The sequence below is a fragment of the Mustelus asterias genome, chromosome 12 (assembly GCF_964213995.1).
Source record: "Mustelus asterias chromosome 12, sMusAst1.hap1.1, whole genome shotgun sequence".
In the NCBI taxonomy this organism is placed as follows: Eukaryota; Metazoa; Chordata; class Chondrichthyes; order Carcharhiniformes; family Triakidae; genus Mustelus; species Mustelus asterias.
Window position 1 is genome coordinate 67650853 of NC_135812.1, and position 22452 is coordinate 67673304.

The following is a 22452-nucleotide window of genomic DNA, read 5'->3' on the forward strand; positions in this document are numbered from 1 at the left end:
AAATAATCCCAGCAAGTTAGGCATTTGAGAAAGGCAGAATTTAAGAGCAGGCCTTCTTTTTAGTTTTAAAGTTTATTTATTAGTGTCACAAATAGGCTTACATTAACGTTGCAATGAAGTTACTGTGAAAATCCCCTAGTCGCCACACTCTGGCACCTGTTCGGGTACACTGAGGGAGAATTTAGCACGGTCAATGCACCTAACCAGCACGCCTTTTGGACTGTGGGAGGAAACCGGAGCACCCGGAGGAAACCCATTCAGACACGGGGAGAACGTGCAGACTCCGCACAGACAATGACTTAAGCTGGGAATCAATCCCGTGTCCTGTGCCACCATGTCGCCCAATACAACAGAAAAAAACCCAGCTTCTTGATCAATACGGACGGCTGTGACTTTGAGGGAAGGTTTGACGCTGCGACATTAGCTTCAGAGCTGAAGTAATGAGAATAAATCTGGACTGAGATCTAAAATGCTTCATGAGAGAAGTGGAGGCAGGAAGGATTATGTTGGATGGTGGGGTGGGACGGACACAGTTGAAAGGTGGAAGTGTGGGAATAGGAGGTGGGAGTGATGAGGGTGGTGGGACAGCTCTTTGTGGTCTAGAAATTACGTTCAACTTCTCTGCCCTCCAATATACAAGAGGCTGGTGCTCACTTGGATGGGATACATAGCCAAGACCCAGCCTAAGGCTTAAGCCTGCACATTGTCAAATGCAGAATGAAGAATATACCAATTAAAGCTAATGAGGAAAGTAGCGAGCCATCCACTGTAGCTTCTCATTTGTAATCACAATCACACTGGGCCTTTTAAACTTGTGTGGCCACAGATATATTTATTGTTGTGGCTGCTGACACAGCAAAGGCACCTGTCTTCATATTGCACCGATAGGAATTGAGAGCAGATGAAGGAGTGGAAAATCAGTGGGTGGGATTTTCTGGCCCTTCCTACCGGCGGGATCTTCCGGTTCCACGGAAAACACCCCCCCCCCCCCTGCAGGAAAATACACCATGGGGGAAAAGAAGTGGGGGGTGGTGGTGGGGGTGAGGTTGGCATTTCCCCTTTTTTGATGCCATAATAACAGAGATACAACTCCCCCATCTCTTCCGTTCAGTTTATCCCAGGCAGCATTCATTGCTCATCTAGTTAATGCTTGTGTTGATTTGAAAAGTATCCTGGGAGTAGTTTGCTGGGAAATTAAGCCTTTCATGATAAATACCTTTCTGAGGATCTGCTGTCGGATGATGTGTTGTTGGAGGTGCTGTTGAAACTGTGGGCTGCCGTTTTGGTGCTGAGGTTCTTGTCCCTTTGGGGCCTACAGCGAAGACATGGAGAGTTATTGAAGAATTATACTTCAATCTCACAGATCTTCCAAACTAACATATTTAAATAGTTGTGCTTATTAAATGTTAACATTTGTAATATTTGTTACTTAAAGTTACACAGGTAAAGCCAGTTCCTTCAGTGTATTGGCTGGTCCTCAGGTATTCATAAATCATAGAGGTGAATTCCTACAGTGCAGAAGCAGACCATTCAGCCCATCAAGTCTGCACCAACTCTCCGACAGAGCATCCCACCTGGGCCCTATCCCCGTAGCCCCGCATACTTACCAGGGCCAATCCCCCTAATTTACACATCTTGGGACACTAAAGGGCAATTTAGCATGGCCACTCCACCTAACCCGCACATCTTTGGACTGTGGGAGGAAACCGGAGCACCCAGAGGAAACCCATGCAGAGATGGGGAGATCGTGCAGACTCCGCACTGACAGTCACCCAAAGCTGGAATTGAACCCAGATCCCTGGCACTGTGAGGCAGCCGTGCTAACCACTGTGCCACCATGCTGTCCTATTCTTACTCTTTTTGAATAATTTATTGGTATCAATAAATTGTGCTTTACAAGCTTGTATAGTATATAACTCTAAGCTTACCACAAGCATTAGCATTCAAATGATTTTTTTCAACCAAATGGTAAAAGCTACAGCACCCTGTATGTTTCAATGAAATCATCTCTCAGTCTTCTAAACTCCAAAGAGTATTTAACCTCTCAGCATAACACAACCCTTTCATTTCAGTAATCAATCTGGTGTTATTAGCTGTATTGCCTCCAATGCAAGCACATTCTGCCTCAGATACTGTCCCCTCTACGTTATGGGGAGGCAGCGGGGCAGTGATATTGTCACTGGACTAGTAATCCAGAGACTCAGGGTAATGTTCTAGGGACCCGGGTTCGAATCCCACCATGGCACATGGTGAAATGTGAACTCCATAGAAATTTGGAATTAAAACTGCGATTTTCAATTGTCAGAAAAACACAGAAAATGCTGGAGAAACTCAGCAGGTCTGACATCATCTGTGGAGAGACAATAGAGCTAACATTTCGAGTCAGGATGACCCTTCTTCAGAGCATCGCTCTCCACAGATGCTGTCAGACCTGCTACATTTCTCCAGCATTGTCTGTTTTGTTTCAGATTCCAGCATTCGCAGTATTTTGCCTTTATCACGAAAACCCATCTGGTTCACTAATGTCCCTTAGGGAAGGAAATCTGCTGTCCTTACCCGGTCTGGCCTACATGTGGACTCCAGAACCACAGCAATGCAGTTGACCCTTAAATGCCCTCAGGGATGGGCAATAAATGCTGGCCCCGCCACCAACACCCAAATCCAATGAAATTTTAAAAAAATGCTCCCAGGGCAGGTATAGCATAGTGAGTTAGGTGCAGAATACAGTTTCCTTTATACTATCAAATCAAACACAGCCATTTTAGGGGATTTTAGTGTCCTAGCAATAGGATGCACTTCCAATTGAACAGCCGAGGCTGCCTGACATAGCTGGCGCACCAATAGGTATTAAACAATGCCATTGTAATCGATGATAATGGTTACCAGCGTTTGGCCAGTACGGATGCTTGCCCTCTACAAGCTTGGGCAATGAGACAGGAACTGTGCTAATATTACAAAATACTCTGCGATTTGCAGCAGACTTGACCTTTACCTGTATCTTGAGTTGACTGTTGCAAGCCGGAATGGGCTGAAGCTGATGGGGTGAGACGCTGCGCCCATCTCCATTTTGGGCGGCAGGTGACACCGGCAGGAGGAAGTGGTTGTTTGGCGATGGGGGAAGGCTGGCGTGCTGAGGACTGCTGGTGAGGCCTCCCAGTGGAGAATGCTGAGGTGAGCACTGTGGACTCAGGAACGGCGGTGACCTCACAGCGTTGTGTTCCGCAGTTTCCACGCACGCCTGGCTGTTCACGATGCTTGGCTTCTGCGGCGCACCGGAGGTGTTTAAGCTGTCGGTGGAGCTGTTGCTGGAGGTGGACGAGATCATTGGAGTGGCGCTCCTATCGTTCAGCTGTTGGGCTGCAAACGGACAGCTGGACATCAGGTTTTCCTGCTTCACTGACACGCTGAAGAGTGGCTGTGGAGAAGCCTGTGGATTGTGGTGATTGTTCCTCTTCTGCTTCTGAAGCTGGATTTTCAATTCTTCCACCTGCTTCTGCTCTAGGTGAAGCTTCCAGGTCAGTTCGTCGATAACCTTCTGCTTTTCCATGAGCATTTTGTCCTTCTGGGTGTCAAAGCCTTCCAGCTCAACCTGGATGCTGCCCCCATTCATGCTACTCATCAGGCTGTCTTCGGCGCTGAGTTGAACTGGTGAAGGCTGCAGCCCAAGCTGTGGCGAAGACACGGGCACGTCGCTAAAGGTGTCGGGCAGCCCGCTCAGGTCGGATCCGGTTACCGAGAGGTCGGACGACGCCGGAGAAATGGGCGGAGTCGAACTGGTGCTGCCAAACTGATAAAAGCCATTGGGTAGCACAGTGGAGGTGGTCTGAGTCTGGAAGCTTGACCGAGTGATCACGGGGGTCATCGGGAAAGTCACAGTTGTCATCTCACCGACAGAACTGGACAAGCTGGTGCTGGTGCTACTGGTTGGCAGGCTGCTGCCCTTGGAGTCTTGGAAAGGCTTCAGCCTCTTCATGAGGGCCGTTTTTGTACCAGAGACCGGAAGACCTCGTATCCTCAGCTGCTGCCTCAACTCCGATACCTGTGTAGTGGAAAAACAAACCCCGGAACACACAGACTTAGTGTCAAGCACTACAAGTAACAAATAACACATCCGATTCGATTACCCAGTTGATTTAGAAAATATCTGATTTTGTTTGCCTTGTGTCAAAAATCATATCCACATAGAGCCTTTCAAAACCTCAGGTGTTAAAGACCCTTTACAACTCATTAAGGTACTTCTAAAATGTCGACACATTAGTTTGTGAAAGAAAGGTTTGCATTTATATAGCACTTTATCCCATCTTTTTGGCATGTCAGCTATGACTCTCACCAACTTTTACAGATGCACCATAGAAAGCATTCTTTCTGGTTGTATCACAGCTTGGTATGGCTCCTGCTCTGCCCAGGACCATAAGAGATTACAAAAGGTCGTGAATGTCGCCTAATCCATCACTCAAACCAGCCTCCCACCCATTGACTCTGTCTACACTTCCCGCTGCTTCAGCAAAGCAGCCAGCATAATCAAGGACCCCACACACCCCAGACATACTCTCTTCCACCTTATTACTTTTTACGAATCATAATTATATAGCTGGGGTGGGGGGTTGTCTAGAACCAGGAGACACAGTCTTAGAATAAGGAGCAACTCATTTAGGATTGAGATGAGGAGGAATTGCTTCACTGAGAGGTTGGGGAATCTTTAGAATACTCAGTCCCAGAGGGTTGTGGAAGCTAAGTCATTGAGTATATTCAATTATTCAATAGATTGCTACATATTAAAAACATCAAAGGGATAGAGTGGGAAAATGGTGTTGCAGTGGAAGATCAGCCATGATCACAATGAATGGCGAAATGGACTCGAGGGCTGAATGGCCTACTCCTGTTCCCATTTCTTACATTTGTGAATGGTGATATACTACCCAGAATTCACCATAGCAGACCACTGACAACATCTGATGGTTCAAAGAGATGCATTGGATTCTTCAGTAATAGATACACATTGAGCCACACTTGTACTTTATTGAAAGTCAGCACAATGACAGTTGTATTTTGTATAGGTAGAGACCCAGTTACAGGGAAGCTGCATCTTAAGTGGAATTATTATAAAGCTGAAAATTAATTCGCAATTATGTTGAGATTGAGCTTGTTTTACTGACCAACTCTGTCAGTGTAATAGGTCTGGAATGAGATGCAGTGATATTTGTCGAGGTTCACCCTGAGCAGCGCTGTGTTACTCAGGACTCTGTGCTCAACGGGCTGTTTCCGGGGTCGCACACCGAGACAAATGTCAACTGCTGCTGGAGGGTCATCAACTCAGTGAAGGACGCACTTTGGTCCGCCCGAAACGTGCTGATCTTCCAAAGCAAAGATTTGTCCTCAACCGAGTGTTGCAGACTGGCACATTTCAAGGTCCAGGACTATGTGCTGAGGGATGCTCTCAAGCTTGGGGTAGGTGCCACAAAGGCACAATGGGGAAAGGCCACTGTTTAAAGCCTTTTGACCAAGTCAGACGGAGGGGCTAGTAATTGTAAAAAAAACCCTCGGACTGCGTAACTATGTGCAACTCCGTAAAAACAGCACACAGTGAAATGTGAGGAATGTATATAGTTTGTTGAAGAACTGAAATGTAATGTCTGTAATGTCTTGGAACTGAGCACTGTAAAATATTGAAGTTAAGGAAATTGTAAATATGACTGTTTTTTGCACTGTTTGTAATCATAGAATCCCTACAGTGCAGAAGGAGGCCATTCGGCCCATCGAGTCTGCACCGACCACAATCCCACCCAGGCCCTACCCCCACATATTTTACCCACTAATCCCTCTAACCTACGCATCTCAGGACTCTAAGGGGCAATTTTTAACCTGGCCAATCAACCTAACCCGCACATCTTTGGACTGTGGGAGGAAACCCACGCAGACACGAGGAGAATGTGCAAACTCCACACAGACAGTGACCCGAGCCGGGAATCGAACCCAGGACCCTGGAGCTGTAATGATTGGAAATGTTGTTTCTGTAATGGTTTATTTCAGAGTACTGATGAATAAAGTATATTTTTGAAATAAAAAAACTGCAATTCCTCTAAATTAGGCTTTCAATGTACAGGGGACAATGTGTGGGCTGGGCCCCGAGGTTGTAGTAAAGATGTCATTCTGCACTAATTTGCATTTTGGGAGTTTTTGGGCTGAGTCTCTGAACTTTGTTAATGTTCTTTCACTTGTGTAAGACATGTATTTTTGAAGAGATATGATTGCATGGTTCCACAATGGATCAATTCAATGCCTGGAGTGTAAATGAGTGAACAGAATCAGGAAGCCAGGATTTACATCGGGATAACAGAGTGGTCTGGTCAGCTTACTTATAGTGCAATATTTTGGTTCTGTGCGGTTTGGATGAGTTGCAATCCAATGATGCAAATATGCAGTGAGGTGTGGGGCCTGCAGAGGGAGCACTCAGGAAATGTGCCTTTCAGCCAATCAGCTCAGTTCTAAGTTGCGTGCTGTACATTAAAGCAATAATTAATAGAATGCCAAAGGGTGCTTGTGTCCACCAGGTTTGTACTGATCTATTTTTGGGTCAGCAATTAAACAATTTACAATTACTATTGGATGGAGACGGTTGCCCAAGTATTGCTGAAATGCCCGCTGTGTTTGTGTGTGAAATGCCAGCAGGAACTTTATAATCTGCTCATTAAGAACACTTATCAAGACAGCTTACTGCTCATTGTGGCCAAGAGTAACTTTAGCAGCGGTGCAGCTAAATGCCAAGATTGTCAGTTAGGTATAGACAAAAACATTGCTGAAATAGCCCATATTAATCAAGCGGTGTGACTAATGCTATTCATGTTCCCACTTGGTTCTGGCTTCAGCGAGAAACACAAATAATCATTGAATCCCTGTAGTACAGAAGGAGGCCATTTGGCCCAGCACTGACTCTCCGATAGGGCATCTTACCCAGACCCTATCCCCGTAATCCCATGTATTTATCCCGCTAATCCCCCTAACCTACACATCTTGGGACACTAAGGGGTAATTTAGCATGGCCAATCCACCTAACCTGCTGGAGTGTGGGAGGAAACTGGAGCACCCACACAGACACAGGGAGAACGTGCAGACTCCACACATACTGATAGGTTGGGCCAGTTAAGCAGCTATGTAGTTGATGCTGCCACAGGGTTGCTTCTATAGTTGATATCGGAGATTATGCATGCAATGACACAATAGACCTGCAACATGCAGTGATCGCGAAGCCAATCTCACTGCAGCTTGAATCCTTTGGTATGATAACAATTCAGCTCATACCATTAATTTGTGGAAGTATGCCAAAAAGGAGCTTGTTAAAACTTGAGCAAGACTACTCCAGTACACTGCATAAATGTCTGTTGTATATGTGCATCAAATGCTTTAAACATATTGTATCTATTATATAACAGTTGTTTAGAGGAATCAGTTTGACTTTTAGTTGTGCTTACTATTTAGTGGAACACCTTGGAGGAAGCAAGAAAAATAAAGTGGTATAAACATAGGATAAAGGTAAGGTAAAGTCACGACAGTCCCAGATGACCAATAGGCTGCTCTCCCCTTTGAAGGGGGAGCGCTGACAGATGGTGATTTAACCTGAGTATCACCACATCTCAGGCCAAGGTTGAGAAGACGGGTCTTCGATCTCAGCCAGTACGGGAATTAAAACCGTACTGTTGGCATTGCTCTGCATCACTAACCAGCCGTCCAGCCAACTGAGCTAACCGACCCCCAAACATAGGACGGGCTCTAAATTGATCAAATAAAGAGGGTAGGAGGTATTTCTTTATGTAGAGAGTGGTGTGAATGTGGTAGCTTCTGTCAAATGAATTGCTTGAAACAGATGGCATTGACGCAGTTAAGGGGAAGTTTAAAAGGACTAGGTTGTATTTTAACAGCAGAATAATATGCAATGTATTGCCAGGCATACTGGTCCTTATCAAACAATATAACCTCTGAATTATTGTGGGATCTCTCATTACTTGAGAGAAAACAAGTACGTCAAGATTCTCTGTACAGAGAAAGAAAAGCAAACTCTACAATTAACGTATCTAGATTCTTAAATTCTTAGCTGTAGTCCTGTGTGTAGATGAACTATTTGAGCATAGTAACTGAGCCTCTTGCACAAAATCACTGGCCCTGTAATTCTGCAAGGTTCTTCCAGTCTCTTGATGTAACTGTGATGGAGAATTGGTGCAAACTCAAGTGAAATGGCATAAACAGCCATGGCTAGCTGTTACATTCTAGTGCTTCCACTGCCCCTGCCGCGCGCCCCACCCCCCCCCTCCCATCCAAAACACACAAACAACAGGAAAAGGCAGCCAACAATAAGATGCTGAGTGACTGAACATTATCTGAAAGACCTTTTGCAATCATAAGAAAAAAAGCTGCTAACTTAATATATTTGAAATATATGTAAATTGTTAACTACAAACTATCTATCGGTGAACATCACGTATTGGGCGAAACGTACTTTTAAGTCATCCAGATTGGACGGAAGAGGTCCCAGTTTCAAAGGGGAGCCTGTGGTTTGACCTGATATTGAGGACTTCACTGGAGACAGGTTGCTGTTCGGGACGTTAGTGGTTGAAGTGCAAGTGTTTCTGGAAAGCTGCTCACCAGACTGCCTGTAAAAAGAATTCAAAACATTTGTTGTATTTACATAAACACATTCAGTAATCACAATGCTTTGGAAATCTAACAATGTCGCAGGTTTCACAGTACAGTGCTAATGTTACTGGACTAGTAATCCAGAGGACTAGGGCAGGATTCCAGCCTTTGCCATCAGCAGGGTTCTCTGGTCCCCCCCGCCCCCCTGACGGCAACCCCCTGCTGTGGGTGCCTTGGCGGTGGAGGATGCGAACAATGGGAAACCCCCGTCAACAGCGACGGGAACCGCAAGGTCCCGTTGCCAAAAACTGGAGGGCCACCTCCACCACAGCAACACGGGAGGGGGAACACGGTGCGGAAAATCCCGCCTGTTGACTAATGATCTGGAGGCAGGAATTCAAATCTCACCACGGCATCTGTGGAATCTAAATTCAGTTCATTAAATAAATTCGCAGAAAAAGTTAGCATCAGTGATACGTCACCATGTAAATAAAGGGATGGTTATCCCTTTAAAAAAAACCTGATTCATTAATATCCTTCAGGCAAGGAAAGCTTGCTGTCCTTACCCAGTCTGGCCTCTATGTGACTCCAGAGCCACAGCAATGCAGCTGATTCTAAACTGTCTTGTCAAATAGCAGAGCAAGTCACTCAGTTTTCTTCCAGGCAGTGGGTGGCTCACCACCACCTTCTGAAGAGCACACCCCATGAATGAACTGTAACAAAAGTATTCATTGCAACTCAGGGGTCACATTTGAACCATCAACCTGTAGGTTATCCAAGTGTGAGTGACTTTGCTCATGCAGGCTTGGGCTGGAATTCTCCCACCTCGCCCGCGGCTGGGATTCTTCAGTCCCGCTGCAGTGAATGGAGTTTTGGCTGAGCGCCAAATTCTCCGGTCTCACTGGCAGCGGTAGCAGGGTGAGAGAGACCGGAGAGTTCTGGCCTTGATCACATGACTTTCCTCCCCCTCCAACCCCCCCCCCCCCCCCCCCCCCCCCCATGTCCTCTAGCCGATAGTTGGCCAACACATCCATCCTTATGATGCACTGCCTGCCGACACCAACTGGAAAGCAAAGAGAATCATTATCCAATTGGATGATGCTCGACTGTTATCCAAATAACCTTTCCCCTCCCCTACTATTTTTATATCTGTTAAAGAGAAATGTTCAAAGAAGATATTTTTTAATAAATGATCATTGCTAGTGCCCCTGTGACTTTTCTCCAGGGCTGCACACAGCAGTGTCCTGGAGATTGATCTTCAATTCCTGGAAATGACAGGCCAATCTTGGAGGATTGGCAAGTTGCTGCAGTGCATCTTGTAGACAGTACACTCTGCTACAGTTATGTGGTGGAGGGAGTGAAATCTGAAATATATTAACAGAAAATTCAGTGGAGGAAGAAACCGAGTTAATGGCTGCGATTCTCTGGCCCCAGTGTGATCTGCACAGGAGTGCACAGGGTCGGAGCATCGCAAGGGCGTGAATCAGATTAGCACATTTAAACAATCATTTAAATAAACAGGGTCAGTATAGAGCTCCCAACTCCTGCAATTCACCGACTCTCAGGTGCAGCGAGAACCTGCCATGAATCACTACCGGTCTCCAGAAACAGACCCGTTGTAATGACCACACCAGGGAGATGGGGGAAGGGATGCTTGGAGGCCATTGAAGCTCCTGGGTGGTCAGGGACAGGCTGGGCAGTGCCCTTGGCAGTGAAGTGGCAGGGTGGCACCACAAGGTTGGCACTGCCAGGATGCCAGGGTGACACTGGCAAGGGGATGAGACATGAAGTGGGTGGCTGAAGGGGCCAGGCCCTTAGGCGATTCCATAGCAGGGTTTCTCTCACTTGGTAAGCAGAGGGGAGGGGGGGGCACCCAGATCTTTGAGAAGCTGGCCTTGCCAGCATCCTTAGGTCACCACACCAAAAACAATTCTAAGTATGGGAGAATTTAATAAGAGTATCTCCAAGGTCCAAAAAAAATTCAGAGTGAGGGTGAATTGCGAACTGAATAGAACCAGCCCTCCCAGCAACAATCTCACCAGCTTTCCTGCTGGGACAACACATGGAAACTTTTTGGGAGAGTGGTGTCCAATATGTCAAATCAATGACTTTTCATCAGAACCCTTTACAGATGCTGCCAGATCTGCTGAGTATCCACTTGGTTCAATTCAAGTTTTATTTTGGAATTGAAATCAGGTGGAATTTAACACCTGATTTCTTCCAGTGGTATCGAGCAATTAAAACAGACGATCCAATTAAGAGCCGTATGCATCAGTGGGACAAATATCGAAGTTTATTTTGAGGTAATTGTGGCAAGCTGCAGCCTGTCCTGCTCTGACCAAACAATAACATTCCCAGCTCTTTCTCAAAGGATATGTTTTATCAATTACTCCAAATTTAAAATCGAACACAAGCATCGAGTTTCTGAAAAGTATTCTCTTGCTGTTTAATGAGAGAAAGCTTTTTTAAATCCCAGGTTTATTCAATTAGTTGAATTTCGGTTCCCTTACTGAGATGTGAACTTCTGTCTCTCTTAGTGGTTCAGTAACTACTGTACAAGTCACGGTGAGACTAGTCTCTTTAACATTCCCTTGATGAACTACTTCTTTGTCAGGGTGTGGAATATTGGGCGCGAAACCATCGCTGGAGTCCGGTCTCATCATCAACAAGCATCCACAAATGTACCCTTTTCTGCAGAAGTCACTGGACAGTGATCAGGGAAGAGAAGACAACAGCCCAAAGAACATGCCCTGATTTTCTTTACAAAATAGCCTACTCACTTTAAAGATGTGGGGAGAATGTTCTGGTAGTTGTAATGATGCTGCTGATGATGCTGTTGTTGGCTTAATATCTGCAGCTGGAGGAAGAGCTGTTGCTGCTGGAGCAGCCTGGCATAGGCCGAATCCATGGGAGGTGGGGACTTCTCTGGTTTTTGATCTGGTGGAATGTACTGGTGATATTTCAGTTTCTTCACCTTTGGTTTTGTGTCCTTTGGCTTCTTGTGGCGCTGGCTTTTTCCATCTGAAGATGGTTTTGTCTAATTTTAATCGATAGATAAAAGGGAATATTTAAACTCATTTTAATAATTGGACCATGTAAATAGGCATATTCAAGTGTCAACAATTGTGATTAATTCTCGTTGCCGATATATTTGCAGACTATTGCAAAAGAATATCATTTTGATTTGATTTATTATTGTTACATGTATTAGTATACAGTGAAAAGTATTGTTTCTTACGCACTATACAGACAAAGCATACCGTACATAGAGAAGGAAAGGAGAGAGTGCAGAATGTAATGTTATAGTCATAGCTAGGGTGTAGAGAAAGATCAATTTAATGAGAGGGTTTAAAAGAGTTAGAATAAAGCTTTAGAAGCATAGAACGAGAGTAGGTATTGGAAGGTATGCTAGGCACAGCTTGCAAGAAGTCGCCACACTCTGGCGTCATCTTGGTTTTTGAAAACATTTCAACTTCGTAAGGTTTGTAGGTCGATGAGGAAATCTGTGAATCCAAATTGACGGTTGATGTAGTTCAGTTCACTATTCTAAGGCAATAACACAGGTTGAGGCCTGTTATAATCCCACAGGTATCTGTAAATGTGACGATAATATATTTTAGACTCTGAACCTGTGGTTTGGACTAAGTAGGATGTCTCAAGAAATGGTGCATCTAGGTCAAGAGAATCTCATCAGTGCATCTATAACGATGCGTTCCCACCATAAGTTTAACAATGGTGCAATGCTGTTCTGTTCGCACTGGAGCTAAATAGGTCTTGTGAATGCTAGGCTTCGAGGCCCAAATTCATGCCAAAACATTCATCAGACAATCTACAGCCTCACAAGTTAAAAAGCCTGGTATCATGAAACTCTCATTTACATCACCTCTACGGAGCTTTTCATCCCCGGCTGTGCCCTGACCCTTCATGTAAGTTCCTTAATAAATTCAATACAGAGTCCTGACTGAAGTGAGTTTTACTTAAATAAATCCTATTTTCTTTTGGACGTAGTATTGCAAAAGTAATCTTTATTTTTAAAACAGTTTCTCCTTGCCAGTACAGGCTGTGCGCTGATGTCATTTGTGATAATTTTTGAAATGAAAGCGATTTAGGACAATTGAAAACAAAAAGAAATTAAAGCCTCAGTTCTGATAAATTGTTCTTGACAATGCAGTAATATGGTAGTTATAACCATACTCAAAAACCATTATGAGGGGGTCGGCTGGAATGAAATAACAGTGGAGTGCCAACCCCGCAGGAGGTTCTGAAGAATAAAAATAAATCTGGTTATTATTAATAAATTTGAACCTGTTCTTTGGCATTCCAACCCCAGCATGCAAAGGAATCCTCAAAGAAGCAAAAAATGGCATTGGAGGCAACTTTCAAAGCACAGCATCCTCAATCATTTTACAACATGTTGAGTGCACGCAGAGCAGCCAATAATTGTCAGGTATGATACATGAAAGCGCTATCAGGAGGAATATGATAATACAGTAGCATCATTGTTTGGAAAACAACATATCACATCTTTCTATGGTCATCTGATGATAAATACTTCACAAATAAACAGTGCTAAATTTCACATCCAACCCGGGGTTCGATTCCCAGCTTGGAACACTGTTTGTGTGGAGTTTGCACGTTCTCCCCATGTCTGTGTGGGTTTCCTCTGGGTGCTCCGGTTTTCTCCTTCAGTCCAAAGATGTGCTGGTTAGGTGGATTTGGCCATGCTAAATTGCCCCTTAATGTCAGGGGGACTAGTTAGGGTAAATACATGGAGTTATGGGGATAGGACCTGGGTGGGGTTGTGGTCGGGCAGACTCGATGGGCCAAATGGCCTCCTTCTGCACTAAGATTCTATGACTCTATGAAAGATACTTGCTGTTGAATATATCAGTTCAATAATGCAGTTGAATGCATGGCATATGTATATCTTTTTGCATGCACGATCTTTTATTATATAGTTATGTGGAACTTACAACAGAGATATAGGGCATTTGACCCAACAAGTCAATGCCAATATATCTGCTCCACATACACCATTCTTCACCTGACCATATAGCATAACTTTTTATTCCATTTGCTCTCATCTCGCTTAAAAGCATCTACACTAATTACCTCAACTACAGGCAGTCCTCACTTGGACTTACGGCACAATTATAAACAATATTGTAAGTTGAAATATCGGAAGTTGGAAAGGTTTTCCCAATGCTATGAACAAATGGGGAATTGTTTCCTGAACCAAGTTGCGATACTCTACTTCCATTGAATAGTGAAAAGCTTACGAGATCTTGCTTCAGTATATGCCTTACAGCAGTGCACTTCCTAAGATATAATAGCGCCGACACTTTCTAAAATACTTCCACACTATGGGGTCAATTCTCCCAGCCTGCTGCAGCGCAATGGGCCGGGAGACATCAGCGGAGGCCATTTAGTGGGCTCCCCGCTGGGCACCACGGCCTCCAGGGATACGTTTTTTGGAGTAATCATCTCTGGGACTGAAGTCTCCGGACCCGCTAGCATCTTCCCCCTGCCATGAGTGGTTCCCTCCAGCTGGAGGGAAATGAAGCCATTGAGCCCCCCCCCCAAAAGGTCGGGGGTAAGGGAAGAATACCCCCAGTGCCAGTGCCAAACCAAGTTCAGAATCCTATCCGATCATCCTTAACTTTCTGTTTTCTGGAAACAAACTCTATTTTCTTTTGGACCTAGCATTGCAAAAGCCATTTTTAGTTTTAAAAAAAACAGCTTCACTTTGCCAGTATGGATTATGCACTAATGTAATTTGTATTTTTTTTCAAACTGCAAGTGATTTAGGTCAATTGCAAACAAAAATGTAAACTTTCTATTCATATTAAATTGTTTTTGACAATGCAGTAATATGGTAGTTACAACCATCTTCAAAAACCATTGGGAAGGGATTAAGTGGAATGAAGAAACAGATGAATGCCAATCTTTCGTGACAGTTATGATCTCTCATTTAAAAAAAAATCATGCTAGTAAATATTTTTTTCACCTTCTCCAAATCCCTTGAATTTTCTTCGAATATGGAGGCCAGAACTGTTTGCAGTACTCCAAGTGTGATCTAACCAAGATTCTACATAAGATTCACACAACTTTACAGCTCCCTGTAACCTGTTCAAACAATTATTTTCCAAAGAGTATATTGCTTCCTTACTTTTCCACACAAAATGTACCAGCCTACCTTTATCCATATTGCATTTAATTTGTCAATTAGGTATGTCTATTCTACAAGTGTGTTAATGGTTGTGTTTCCTTGCTGGCCTTTTCTGTATTAGTGATGTTCAACCAATTAGTCGCCAACTGCAAATTTTAGAATTGCATTTCCAATTCACGAGCCCAAATTGTTGATGTGAATGAGGGAAAACATAGCGGTACCAGCACCAGACCTTCTGGAACTTCTGACTTTTTGCCAATCTACCTTTAAGCATACCCTCTAATTCTATCTTTAACTTTCATTCTATGCTTTTAAAACTCTACTCTAACTCTTTAAACTCTGTAACAATGCTTTAATTCAATCTCTTACAGATTTGACACTTCCCCGCTGTCATCAGGCTTTTGAATGGCCATACCTTACATTAAGCTGATTTTTCTCTACATCCTAGCTATGACTGTAACACCACATTCTGCACCCTGTCCTTTCCTTCTCTATGAACGGTATGCTTTGTCTGTATAGCACGCAAAAAAAACCAATACTTTTTACTGTATGTTAATACATGTGACAAGAATAAATTAAATTAAAGAAACCCTACTTTCTATCTTTTGTTTTGTAGTCAATAGCTCTGCATTCTGCTGCTCGTCACTTGACTCTTGTTCTAACCTTAGTTATGAGCCTACTACATGGGTTTTCTTGAAGCCCTTTTGGAAATCTAAATACATTACATCTACAGCATTATCATTATCTAATCTTTCTGTGACTTTTTCAAAGAATTCTACAAGGTTAATCAAGTATGAATCTGCCTTCTGAAATCTGTGTTGACTGAGCTTTGCTACAGTTTCAGTTTCTAGATGTCTTTCCATTACATTTTTGACTAAGGATTCCATTATCATTCCTACCAACGATGTGAAAGCTAATTGCTCAGCACAAGTCCAGGAAACTATCTCCATTTTTAAATATAAGAATCACATTAGCTGTCTGCCGGTATCTCTGGCATTACACAAATCTATGTATTTAATTTGCCTCTTCCCTAAACTCTTTCAACGTGCATGGATGCAATCCACCCAGACCAGGGGGTTTATCCTCTCTAATTTTGTTTAGTTTATCAATTAATTATCTACCTTACGTATACCTTTTTTACCCCTTCTTCTGATGTCATGTCCACCATGTTAATCTCCCAGGAAAATACCAACGTAAAATAATTATTCAATCTTTCTCTCTCCTTTTGCTGCCATTATCTGAGAATTTATGTGGCCCAATCCTTGTTGTAAATTTTCTTTCATTATCTAACTGTCTGTAAAATAGTTTACTGCTTATTTTTATATTGCTTGATAATTGATTGTTGTAGTTTCTCTTTGTTCTCCTTATTGTTTTTTGACCTATTTCCTAATCTTTTCAAATTCCCTTTGATCATCTGCTCCTTTGGTGTCTATAAATTTTGTCCATACCTTTTTCTTCACTTTTATTTCATTTTTATTTCCTCATTCATCCATCCATAATGTGTCACTACTGGCTACTTTGTACCAGCTTATGTTGAGATATATTTCTTCTGAACTCTTCTCAATCACCACTTTAGATGTTTCCCATTGCTGTTTTATCCCTTTCTTTGCCACTAAATGCTTCTAGTTTACTTTCCCCAGTTCCGTTCACAGCAACGTCAAGCTACTGCAGTAGTTTGCCAAGCATCATCATTGTCCGATGGAAGCTCATGATCACCGATGCCCTCTTAGGGCATGGTACCTGACGAAGGTAGGAGGATTGGCCATGCTAAATTGCCCCTTAATGTCCCAAGATGCGTAGGTTAGGGGGATTGGTAGGGTAAATATGTGGGGATTATGGGGATCGGGTCTGGGAAAGCTGCTCTGTCAGAGAATCAGTGGTCAATGGTCGAATGCTCAATGGTCGAAATTTTACCGCCTTGCCCGCCCTGGAATCGGGGCAGAACTGAATTCTCTGGTGGCCTCAGGCGGGATTTTATAAGCCTCGCCCGAGCAAGGTCATAACATCCTGGCCAATGAGTCGAATGGCCTCTGTCAACATTGTAGGGTTTCTATGATTCTATGAAGGAGAAAGAGTTCCATTCTCACTCCTTTAAAAAACAAGTTTTATCCTATTCATTACTTCGTCTTACAAAGGTGCTCCCAAATCTTTAGCTGAAATAGCAGTTTTGTTCTGTTTCATTTGTAGCATTCAAACGTTAGAGTTAAATTGTGTTCATTTCAAAATGTTTGAAGTGGAACATATATTTTATATATATTTTGAAGTGGGGGCGGCACAGTGGTTAGCACTGCTGCATCACAGCGCCAGGAACCCGGATACGATTCCCGGCTTGGGTCACTGTCTGTGCGGAGTCTGCACATTCTCCCCGCGTCTGCGTGGATTTCCTCCGGGTGCTCCGATTTCCTCCCACAGTCTGAAAGACATGCTGGTTAGGTGCATTGACCCAAACAGGCGCCGGAGTGTGACGGCTCGGGGAATTTCACAGTAACTTCATTGCAGTGTTAATGCAAGCGTTACTTGTGACTAATAAATAAACTTTTACTTTATTTCAAATACACCCATGTGGTTGCCGAGTTAGTTGTCTGCAAAATTGTGAAAGGTTTTTGGTCACCAAGATATCTGATGGGGAATGTGACAAAATCTATATCCGCAAAGAGTACTGAGAAAGTGAAACTGTCAAGCACAGAGATTGGTTGAAGCCAGTAGTAGAGACACATTTAAGAGCAAGTTAGACAAGCAGTTGAGAGAGAGGGTTACAATGGCAGGTGCAGATAAAGAAAGATGGAAGAGTCAAGGGCAGCATAACCATTGATATGGATGGTTGAGCTGAATGGCCTGTTTGAGTGCTGTATATGCTATGCAATCCTCTATGTCCTATGTAATCCTGTGAAGGCGTTCTGCCCTTCTTATCTGTTCACATTTCCCATTATTATACTTTTCCCATACATTTCTGCATTGCCCAGAAGTGCTCCTTTTCTTGTTCGACATTAGGTAAGGGAGGAGTTCTGCATACATTGCAAATATTTTATTCCCTGTAGCCCTTTTGCGACCTCCGCATGCCAGTTTACCAAATAATTTGTGCTCGTCTGTTCTGGAATGTTATGTACTGCATCTTCTAAGTCCCAAAATGTTTATAGGTTTTTCCTATTAATGGGAATAAACTCTCTCAAAGGTTTTTGGAAAACAAGAAGCGATGCCGGATTAAATCACGTCATTCAGCAGCCTGACTTGCTATTCAAATGCTATCCATACTGCGGGGTTTCAAAGAAGAAAGAAAATTACAGCTCAGGAACAGGCCCTTTGGTCCTCCTAGCCTGCACCGACCATGCTGCCCGTCTGAACTAAAACCCCTACCTTTTCCGGGGACCATATCCCTCTATACTCATCCTATTCATGTATTTGTCAAGATGTCACTTAAAAGTCATTATCGTATCTGCTTCCACTATCTCCCCCGACAACGAGTTCCAGGCACCCACTACCCTGGGTGTAAAAAACTTGCCTCGTACATCTTCTTTAAATCTTGTCCTTTGCACTTTAAACCTGTACCCCCTAGTAATTGAGTCTTCCACCCTCGGAAAAAGCTTCTGACTATCCACTCTCTCCATGCCCCTCATAATCTTGTAGACTTCTATCAGGTAAATCAAATGGGAGTTATGCTTGATCAGGACTTTACAGTACCGTATGCAAATCACCCCTCACCCCCACCAAAAACCTTTAAAAACCTGTTTAAGGTTACCAAACAAAATTTGACATTGACATGAAGGGATCTTTGGACAGACAAAAGAGGAAGGCTTTATGGAGCATCTTAGCATCGGATAGACTGGTAGAGAGATGAAAAAGTGGAGAGGTTTTGTGAGAGAATTCCAGAGCTTGGAATGCACGCAGCTGAAGATACATCGATGGAGTGGTTAAAATCAGGAATGCTCAAGAGGCCCATACTGGAGGAGCTTTGAAGGTTATGGGATTGGATGATGTTACAGAGATAGGGAGTGGTGAGGCCATGGAAGGATTTAAAAACAAATTGGAAAACCTTAAAATCCAGGTGGTGCCAGATATCAAACTAGGTTAATGCTCACAGTGGTGATGGGTGAATGGAATTTGATGTACGAGATAGGATACGGAGAGTAGAGATTTGGATGAACTCAAGTTTATGCAGGAAGGAAGAGGGAATGTCACACTGGGGAATACTGGAAGATTCTGGAGGTGACAAAAGCCCAGATAAGGGTTTCAGTGGCCCATCAAACTGACCGATACTGGTTTCATATCAGTGTGGAAGCCAGGCTACCAATATTATAATCAGTATAAGTTGCACAAAAACTTGGGTCTGACTTGAGGTGAATCCCATCTTTGAACTCTCAGAAATGCTCAGGAAACCAAAGGACTAGGAGGGTCAAAACATGCAGCACTTGCAAACCATAGCAGATCTTGTGACAGCAGAAACAGATGGCAAAAACCATTCAAACTTTTAACACTCACCCAGAGGGGAGGGAAAGTATCTTAATTATCCTGTTGCTAAAAATTAAAAATGTCACGTTTGAAACTTTACTGAAAATAACTGCCTTTTACAACTTTTTCCTGCCATCAATCTATGATAGCAACATTTTCCTTTCAGTTTCCCATTGAAGTGTCTCAAAAGAACATGTTTGATAGCTCCCTCGTTTGAGGTCTGATAATAAATCTCATTACAATTCCAATTCAAGCTTACTTTCACTATTGCTGGCACTGGGATTGGTGTGGTAATCTGCCCATTCAGCTGGTTTTGGCTTCCTGGCTGGTTAGATGTAGGCCTGTTTAGGTCACACTGCTGGGAGAGGTGAGGCAGATACTGCAAAAACAATGAAAACAGTTAGTAGGTTGTGTCCTTCGGTATTATTCCTCCACTTTCATATTTGACTCCACTTTCCTGGCTCTTCACAGAATTCTTCATTGTCAAGAAAAGGTGAGCACACAGGCTCAAGAGCTATTGATGACACACCTTTTTAGACAAATGTGCTCTGCTGAATCAAGTGAGCAGATGAATGGGTTTGCTGGATAGGTTGGTAACAGCTTGATAGATTTCTATCTAACGAGCAGAGATGGTCACTGGACTAGTAATCCAGAGGCTCAGGGAATTGCTCCGAGGACATTGGTCAAAAGACAGTTTGTGGAGTTCAAATTTAATTAATAAATCGGGAATATCTAAGCTAGTCACAGAATCATTACAATGTAGAAGGAGGCCATTTGGCCCATTAAGTCTGCACTGACCACAATCCCATGCAGGTCCTATCCCCGTAACCCTACATATTTACCCCGCTAATCCCCCTGACACTAGGGTCAATTTAACATGGCCAATCAACCTAGCCCGTACATCTTTGGAATGTGGGAGGAAACCGGAGCACCTGGAGGAAACCCACGCAGACACGGGGAGTGTGTGCAAACTCCACACAGACAGTGACCCGAGGCAGGAATTGAACACGGGTCCCTGGCGCAGTGAAACAGTAGTGCTAACCACAGTGCCACCATGCCACCCAATTGCTGGTCTCAGCAATGGAGACCGTGAAACTGTCATCGATTGTCGTAAAAACCCAAACTGGTCACTATCTGTGTTGAGTTTGCACGCTCTCCCCGTTGATCCCAAACGGATCACTAACGTCCTTGAGTGAAGGAAATCTGCCATCCTCGCCTGGTCTGGCTTACCTGTTGGTTCCAGGCCCTGGGCAATGTGGTTGACCCTTGCCTGCCCTCTGATATGGCCTAGCAAGCCACTCAGTTCAAGGGTAATTAAGGATGCGCAACAACTGCTGGCCTTGCCAACGACTCCCACATTCCATGAAAGAATAAAAAAAAGACATGGAACTGGCAAAGTTTTTACTTAGTAAAACCAAGTCTAAAAAATTTTGTAGGCTGAATTAATGTTTACTATTTAACAATGGAATGTTAAAGAGAAGAATTTGTCCTTTAACTAGCTCTGCTGCCTCCTCTTGTTTACTGGTATTTAAAAGCATTACGGTGAATGCCATAAACCCCTCAATAGCCAGCATCATTTGTGCATCAAACCTGCTGTTAAAAGACATGGTTTAGTGGCAAGTCAACCCGGCTTTACTTTGCCAATGAGATAAAGCATTCCTGCTGTTGCAAGGTATTCTGGCAGGCTGTCTAGTGCAGACAACAGGGCCCAAGTCTCAATAGAGTTTGGAATTAAGAACCAAGGAGACAAATCTGCACTAATCTAGCACCTTACATGACAGCAGGATGTCCCAAAACACTTTACGACTTACAAAGCAATTTGAAAGGCGGGGTAACATCAAGTGGCGTATTTAAGTTTTCAAAATTCCAGTTCTTCTAACCCAGCTGGCAGGTGGCCTCTGATAAATTAAGACAACACTTAAAGGGGTTTGATTAAATCTGTAATTAGTTATCAAAGAAAGAGATGCAAACTCATGCAAAAATGAGACTTTGTATATTTTGGAATCAAATTGAGAATTTGTTACGACTGCCAGAGAGTCTGATAACTTTAAAAAAGAAATTCAAATTCAGTTAAAATCTGAACAGATGACAGAAGATTTCACATTTTAAGAAGTTTACTGTAACAAACAGACTAAGCACTATTTTAGCGGGTAATCTGGACTTTAAACTACAGAACAGAACTTTTAATATAGCTGAATAACTGTATTGGCAGGTATTCTTTACGGTATTTTAAGCTGACTCTACTCTCCCGGAATGAGTCCAAACTGATTCTTAGCTCCCGAGAGTTTACTTTCATCTTTTCTTTTCCCAATCTGGAAATTTGAACTCCAGAACTGTCTTTCACTGTGCAATCTTCCTGGGGACTGCTCCCTTTAGGTAAAGCTAGGCAAATCTTCCAGCCTCATTTTAACTTCTCATGAATTTGGTCTTTCCAATCCTACTGTGAACTCCCACCCAGAAGCCTATGGCTTCTAGTTACCCTCTCTCTTTCTCCTGACTAACTGTGTTTCTGAGTTTTCACGGATATCATAGAAACCCTTTCCCTCTCAAAGCCTATTTTCATGGCCACATGAATTACACAGGTCTTGTATCCAGGTAGAATGCTGATTAACTATCTTTGGGAGCCCAATTCTCTTTCATTTTGGAACTAAGTGGACAGTTTAAAGCACAACTGTTTGCAAACTGGCATCCTTAGCACTTTTCTGGGACTTCAAAGATTCCCAGTCTATCCACTATTAGCACACAGGCTGTGGCCAGTCTCCAAGTGTAAACATCTTGCATCTTCTTCCCATTAAAACAATATGGGCTCCTCTTAATCGCTAACAACCCAATCTCCTAGGTTTGCTGTCAGGCAGACTTACAAATCACATGACCCCTTCATTTTACCTTAAATTAGACACATTCCCAAAACATAACAATCTTACAAACCTCATAATTGTAATGGTTGCATGTTTTAGGCCTATGAGTCAGAGTGACTCTTGAATTTTGGGTGTACACACATGCATACACATATACATCAACTATAAAAGCAAAGACATAAACGCAGGTATACATAATGGAATTATGTGGACAAACTATCTGCCTTTGAAGAATTGCTGTTTTTTTAAAAGCACAATTATCTAGTACAGCCCTATTAATGACTACAATGAAGATCTTTTACAAAGCCTGAACAGAATTCCATCAGTCGTACATCTAAAATGTGATGTGAC

The 22452-nt window shown here is 43.2% G+C and overlaps 1 protein-coding gene across 4 annotated transcripts in view; it reads right to left on the reverse strand.

Annotated features, from left to right (window-relative positions):
- The window catches only part of LOC144501559 (myocardin-like), a 362084-nt gene that overhangs the window by 10784 nt on the left and 328848 nt on the right, over nt 1–22452 (reverse strand). For all 4 annotated transcript variants that reach the window (XM_078225413.1, XM_078225414.1, XM_078225412.1 and 1 more), the window contains 5 exons: nt 19503–19622; nt 11409–11665; nt 8492–8645; nt 2993–4039; nt 1217–1312 (listed from right to left, as the gene is read on the reverse strand). In XM_078225413.1, the coding sequence (XP_078081539.1) occupies nt 1217–1312; nt 2993–4039; nt 8492–8645; nt 11409–11665; nt 19503–19622 (1674 nt within the window). The remainder of the gene's footprint in view (nt 1–1216; nt 1313–2992; nt 4040–8491; nt 8646–11408; nt 11666–19502; nt 19623–22452) is intronic.